A 7,197-nucleotide genomic window follows, 5' to 3' on the forward strand; every position below is an offset into this window, starting at 1 on the left:
TGTTAAATATTTCTAGTTCACCTGGCAGCATTGTATTATGATGTAGATGTATCCTGTAGAACTGGCAAAATCTTATAACTTCAGAAATAATTGGGATCTGTTTCTCTTCTTTTTCTGCTGCTAATGCTTCTGGCCTGAAGCCTCACTGAGACTTCATACATGGAAGAGTACTTCCAGATACCTGCCTTTTGTCCAAAAGTTATGTTTAGAGCTTATTAAAAGGAGATCAGATATTCTAAATAATCATTTGAAAGAACTTTCAGCTCAGCTTTTGTATCTGAAATTCCAGCCTATCCCCGGAATTTAAAGATAAAAGGATTTTATCTTTAAAAGGATCTCTGCTTTTTCAAGAGTCTGTTTCCTTCACTGGAAGGATTAAAAATGTATTAGGCAAGGTGAAAATGATTATAAGGATTTAGGGGTTTAAACTTGTTTTCCAAAAGAAATTGGAGGATAACAAGTTCTGGACCCAGTAATCGCCTGTATGGTGTAGTGATAATTATATCCATTTTGCCTTTGTTTACTCTGTGAGCCAGCTATTGTCTTACACTGAATGGATTTCATCTCTTTTTATTAAGTTTTAATCAAGAAATGAATTTTTGAAGCTTGTGAGTTATATCACCAAAGATGTGTAGTTAAAATCTGTTAACTTTTTTTTTTTTAATTTGAGTATTATTTTCCCCAATCTTCTAACAAAAAGCAGGCAGTAAATTATATGTGACAATAGGAATTGTGTAGCTTTATGGGAAATTTAGAGTGGAATTTGTCTGCATAGTTATGAGCTTTCCAGCTCTATATTACATTTTACACAGCAAATAAATATTTTAAAGACCCTTAATGATTTTCCTAAAGTGGCACTCTTAATTTATTTTATGTTTCTTAAAAAAAAAATTAGAACATGCTAGTCTTATGTGGGTGTTGTATCTGTCTGCAGAAATAATAATAAACACCCAGATATTGTCAATTACCCCTGAAAAGTTACTTTGATTGTTTAGAATCACGAGCTGAAGAACAAGTATCAGTGAAAAAGTGATTCTAACAATTTCTGTAGTATTGTTGGCATAATATAATGGGACTAATAAAAGAAGAATGCTGTGAACCTGGAAGGTGAATGGAATCATAAGATCGAGCTGTAAGTGTTAATTTTACAAGGAATCTTTGTGCTGCTGTTCTGATATAAATTTGCTTCAATTTCTTTTTGCTTCTTTTTTCATAATTTCTTAAGCGTTCTATAGAAGTGTTATCTTGAATATTTTGAACTAAATGTAAAAATAATTATAACGTTTGTGAAAGACTAAATTTGCATCATGTAGGAGGACACACCAACCCCACCATATGTGTCATCTAATGCTTTTTATCTTCATTTAATGATGATTGAGTAACTTTGTTTTGGCAAGGCATTTTGGTCAAGAGCTGGGGCATGGGCTTGCAAACTGAAAGAGAGATCTGCAACTAGATCTGCTCTTGACTTTCCGTGTTACCGTGGATTTTTTTCTTTTTCATAACTTGAGATATGCAGAAGTGGCACCTAATGCATCTGAAACACTGAAAGGAGAAATACGCAGAACATTGGCTGTGCAAATGAGGTATAACAAAGAAAAGAAAAAAGCCAACGCAACTCAGATCTCTTTATGCTGAGGCATTACCCTTTTTATGTTAGGAAGGAAGAAAACTTCATATGCATTTCTGAACAGGTTAACTAGTTCTCAAATGATTTCAGGTGTCTGCTTTTTTATTTTTTTTTTAATTTTTAAGCATATTTTCCCAATTTCTGCTGCCCCCTTGTGTCCCCCAAAATGTTAAAAATAAATATATTTATATGTATGTATTCCACTTAATTTTGTCCTTATATGTAAGTCCCTTTTTTCCAGTGATCAATTAGCTCTCCCCTGGATCTATTCCATACGGAGTACCTCTTCAGAGGTACGTTTCTGAAAGCTGGCCAATGTACACATTCAGTGTAGAATAGTGATTTGCTTTGCTTTGCAAGTATGTAGTAGTTCTCCCAACAGTGTGTTGTTCATACTACATTTTACAGATTTAGAATGGAAATAGATGTTAATGTGGAATTGATCAGCAATTGTAATTGTCCTTGCATTTTTCTGAATATGATTCCTTTAATACATTAATATTATTACTATATTTTATCACTAGGGATTGTGAAGTAGAAACTGAGATTTGAAAGAGGGTGGGGGTGCATTTGCTGACAATGAAGTCAAACCAGCACTGTTCAATTCTTGATCTTAGAAAGCTTGCTTTCAGATTGAAGCTGGCAGCTTAGATAGCTGACTGCATTTAAATGTTGATTATCCTCGTCTTTCGACTGATCTTTTTTGATAGTTTAGCAAATGCAATGTGCTTTGAAAACATTGCATCTGTTTCTATTAAAAGGCCTGTGCAAGCAAACTTACTTGTGCACAAATTAACTGTAGAATGGGGAGCACAGATGGAGATATTCTTGTCATATCTTGTAGTTGCATTGTTGTTTTTTTAGGAGTCGCAACAAGAATGTGCTAGCTCCTTACATGAAAGAATGTTTTTATTGACTATATCCATTGATTTTCTTTTTTTTCCAGAAGCTTTTGGTCTTCTTACCTATATAGTGTAATCCCTTTGTTTGTTAAGATTTATCTGTCAAGAACAATAATGCAACAAATAGTAACATTATTGCCACTATTATTATACTCCTCGGGCCACTATTATTATACTCCTCGGAGTATCCAAGTTCAGGTTGTTTTCTGAAGAAAATTCCTTAATGCAGTTGTGTTGTATGTCTCTTTGGCTTCATGATTAATATTTGCCAATTTCATCCTCATGTGACAAGGAGAAGGGATGCAGGAATAAATAAAAAATTCATTTCACAAGTATACTTTATGGAATTGCATATATGTAAAAGAAAGACCGAAATCACTGTTTCTACTGGGCTAAAGGCTACTGGCATTTCAAATCCAACATCCAGCTGGCCACTTAGCTTTTAAGTATTTGCATACCAGTAAGTATACACACAGTAGCTCCTATCGATATGGGGGGCATGATGAGAAGAACGAACAATATGGGGATAACCTGCTGGGGTTCACAACAGATTTAAAATAGAAGCTGAAGAAGGCATAGTGGGAATGGGAATTAGCTAATTTTATTTTTACAGAGGTAAGGAGGGATATCTGAGGAAATCTGCAGAAAGCCACGGTACCTAAATTGAACTAAAGAAGCAGATCAGTACATATCATATACATGATCAAAATTTTAGGGATAAGTTGTCTGGTATCACGTCTAGACATATTATTTCAGGATTATTAGTTTTCACTTCATTTTTCAACATTTGCAGCTTTAACTTAATAAAGTGGGATTATGTGGGGATAGAACTTGTTACCAGTACAGTACACAAACTGTGAGTAAATCATTCACTGTATCCCTGCAAAGTTGTTTTTCCTCGATTCAAGTGGAAATGTGAAGTGTAAATAACTGTAACAGTCTTAAAGCATAATTAGTGTGTGTGTATATGTATATGTATGCACATACCGATAACTAAAATAAATGCTTTTGAAATCAGATGTATCTTGACAGTAAACTGCTTTAAGATAGATCTATTACTAAGCTCTGTGTTCTTGTCCAGTTGTCCTTAATTGCAATGTAAAAATATAGTGCTAAAAAAAAATATGCTATATGTTGCCAGTGAATAACATAAATGAAATGTTTAATATTATTTTCTGTTAGGTTTTTCTTCTGAATGTAGATGTCTTGAAAGTAGAATCAGTTTTCATCTTGCAGCTTGTTTTCCTATTACTTGTCTGATCTTTTAGGCTTCTAGTAAGGGCAAAACAAACAAGCAAACAAACATAGAGGTTTATTGTTTTAAATTAATAAAACAAGAACTTAACCCTTGCTCTATTCATAAAGTACTCAAGTATGTCATATAACAGGAATATTTATTTTCTTGTTTTTGAAGTTTCTGTTTGTTACACCTGACTTCTTTATTTGCTTTTGTGTTGTGCTAGCATTGGTTTGAAAGCTGGATTGCTCTGAGGTTTGTCATGTATGTGAAACAGGAATGAGAAGCACGTGAAGGACATGTCTTGTCTTCCCACTGTGTGTGATTCAAGTACATGCACCAGATTTAGAAACTAGAGTTAGAATCCCAAATTGTCAGTGCATATTTTAAAACATAAATGCATGTGTCACCTTGTATTTAATGTTCCATTCTCTAATAGGATGCCACAAAAAGCACTGTTTAAGACATGACCTTTAGTTAACTCATTTCTGGATAATATTAGTTAAAAATAGTGGGTTGTGTCATTTAATTCCCTTCTAAGAAGAAGATGGTATCTTAATTGTGAATTTCAACTAATTTCTAGATTTTATTGTGTTACTGGTAGGGTAGGATTCAACACTTAATTGTTTTTAGTATAAGCAATATACTTCTTTTACAGAGTAACTTCACTGATATTTACCCAAATGTATTTGTGGTCTTTTGCAGTTCTGTGTCCTACATGAAGAGGGCTGCCTTTCAGAATTAACCGTGCTCCTTTCTATGATGAGAAGCTTTCCATGGATATAACTCATAGTTTTTGTTTTGTTTTGTTTTTCCATTTGGTACTATACCTAAACCAGTAGGCATTTACCTCCTCTGTGTGTGTGTGGATTTTCTGATCCTGCAGTACATCCTCTGGGCATGACAACTCATCCATTTTAACTTAATAGTGCAATGAACTGGAGCAGGGAACAAACACTGTACAGTTTTACTCACATTGTTCTGGCTTTTTAAAGTCTATTTTTACATTGTATAGCATGTAGTAAATCCTCCTGCACATTTTGTTGTTGGAAGGAAAAGAAAACTTTGAATAATGTAAATAAAATATAAGACTAGTTTTAAGGAATTAATATTTAAAACCATCCTCAGTTCCTATGGCAAAAATGATCGCAGTCCAAACCTGAAAAAAAGATTCAGATGTGTTCTTCAGGAAGCACTCCAGAACAGTGTTGGTGGAAGTTCATTTTTGACACTTCTTTTTAAACAGTAACTTAAATTGAAGTATGCACCATTATTGCTCTCATACTGAACTTATGAACAGCATTCTTTAATGATTTGGCATAAGTAATTGTATCATTGTTACCTAACAAAAACATCAGTGTAATGTAATATGTCATATTTAATTGTTTTTATTTTATTAATGTTCATGTGGCTCAGATATTCTCCCATATTGCTGCTATTATTTTACTGTTTTTAATAGGTGTTTGATCTTAATGAATATGCTTCAATATATAAACATTTTGAAAGGCTGTATCTTTTTAAAAATACATGTACAGTTTGGAAAAAAAAAAAAAAAAAACTTGCACCTGGATTCCAAGTTAGTATTATCTTGAGACTTGGTCATTGTGTATCTTCAAACTTTACTACAAATTGTATGCACTGTCTCCTCTATGATGATGTATCTGCGTTCAAACAGATGGGAATGTATTTTGCAAATCCTGTAAAAGAAACATACCCCGGAATCTCAATATTAAATATTTGTCACAAATCCATTTTGCCAGTCTTAAAGATTAGATTGAAATATAAGGACTACTACTGGAAAAAAAAAAAAAAAAAAAGAGCTATTTTCTAGTCTGAATTCCTATTAATTCTATACCAGATTTTAGTACTGTATATGTGAAAACACTGGCAGGTAAGATTATAAAGAGATAAATGTCTTTTCTTCAAACAGTTGTTTAAAATCATCGTTTGTCTTTCTTTAAGCTGATTCATTTTGGTCAGTAAAGCACAGTCCGTTTGTAAATAGTTTCATAATGCTTTGGGTTTTTTCCTAAAAATCTTGGCATTTTTCTTTTGTCCCTCTTTCTGTTACCAAATTAAAATTTTCATCCTCCCTCCATCTCCTCTTCCTTGATGGCCATCTTGCCAGCCTAATCGGCAATAATGGGTCTTCTACGTAAGTGTGTCATACATGAGGAACGTTGTATCGTTCCTTCATTCTCTTTCCTTAGTGGTTTCTGTAGCAAGAAAGAAGCCATTTTTTTCTGTAGCTCATGTGTTAGAAGCTCATTATGGCATGTTTTTATACAGAAATGCTTGCTTTTTACTATCAATACCTGAAAATTGACTAAGGGAGATGACCCTATTTTTTTTCACCTTTTTTTAAAATGGTGTGTATGTTATGAAACACATTTTGTCTCCAAATGAGATATCGTCAGAGATTTTTTTTAATGTGCTTCTGAGGCCTGAAGCATCTTTAAATGGAATGAGGGAGAAAAAAATAATTGGAAAAAGTATGGACAAATTTTGTGGTGTTAGTTGCAGCGAGACACATTTTGTGATTTAGTCACAAAATACATAATAAAACTTGAAAGAAAACTAAATGCTAAAAACCAACACCAGCTTCAGTGCGCCAAACATCTGCTTGGGTATATTACGCCGTTCATCAGACTTATAATCTGAACAGGTACTTTTTATGAAAAAGACCCATTTTCCTTGTGTATAAAATCTTGGCATTAAACAACAGTTGCCAAAGCCATGTTTTACATGGCAAATATTTTATATATACATATATATATATATCTATATAAAATTAAATCTCAACACATAAGAGTAAAAAGAACCGAGCAAGCCTGCTTTTCTGCTGAGTGCTATGTACTTCAGATTCTCTGTAATGCATACTTTTTTGAGATCCTCTGTTGAATCTTGCATTCTTTCAGTGAGCTGGATGACTTCATTCCTTTTAGTTTGTGTGTGATAGCTGGAAGATGGTCACACAAGAGTATTTGCTGGCAAATACCTGAGATTTGGAAAAAATGCATTTGTACCGAAGTGTGTTCAATTTTTAATATGAAGAGTCCTAGAAGCAATGTTTGCTCAACATCAGTGAATTATAAGTTACTTAAAGATAGGTATTTGTATAATTTAATAGCCTTTTTTAAATCCAACCTTTTTCATTTTTCTTTTAGCAATTCAGCTATTGCATTTGATAAGATCATTTGCTTACTGATAGAATGAAATTTTGAGTGAAGGGCTACCTGGAAAGCATGTCAAAGGTAGTGAAGAATCCTTAAGTATGTTTTCTTGACTAAGGAAAGGAACTTGACAATACTGATTCCTTTATAGTAGAAGATAAGGACCTAGCTGGTATAGGAAACTGGTGGTAAAGAATATCTGCTGTTGACCATGCCAGGTAATTGTATCCTTAATTTTGGATTGGTCATTTTATA

At 33.3% G+C, this 7,197-nt stretch overlaps 1 protein-coding gene across 2 annotated transcripts in view; it reads left to right on the forward strand.

The window, feature by feature from the left end:
- FEZ2 (fasciculation and elongation protein zeta 2) overlaps nt 1–5,520 on the forward strand; it is a 28,998-nt gene extending 23,478 nt beyond the window's left edge. Inside the window, exon 8 of one of the 2 annotated variants that reach the window (XM_084512676.1) lies at nt 4,475–5,520. In XM_084512676.1, coding sequence (XP_084368802.1) covers nt 4,475–4,491 — 17 coding nt within the window. In that variant the 3' untranslated portion in view covers nt 4,492–5,520. The remainder of the gene's footprint in view (nt 1–4,474) is intronic. The other variant, XM_084512675.1, reaches the window with a different exon arrangement.
- The last annotated feature ends 1,677 nt before the right edge of the window (nt 5,521–7,197 follow it).

Source organism: Aythya ferina (assembly GCF_964211825.1).
Source record: "Aythya ferina genome assembly, chromosome: 3".
Lineage (NCBI taxonomy): Eukaryota > Metazoa > Chordata > Aves > Anseriformes > Anatidae > Aythya > Aythya ferina.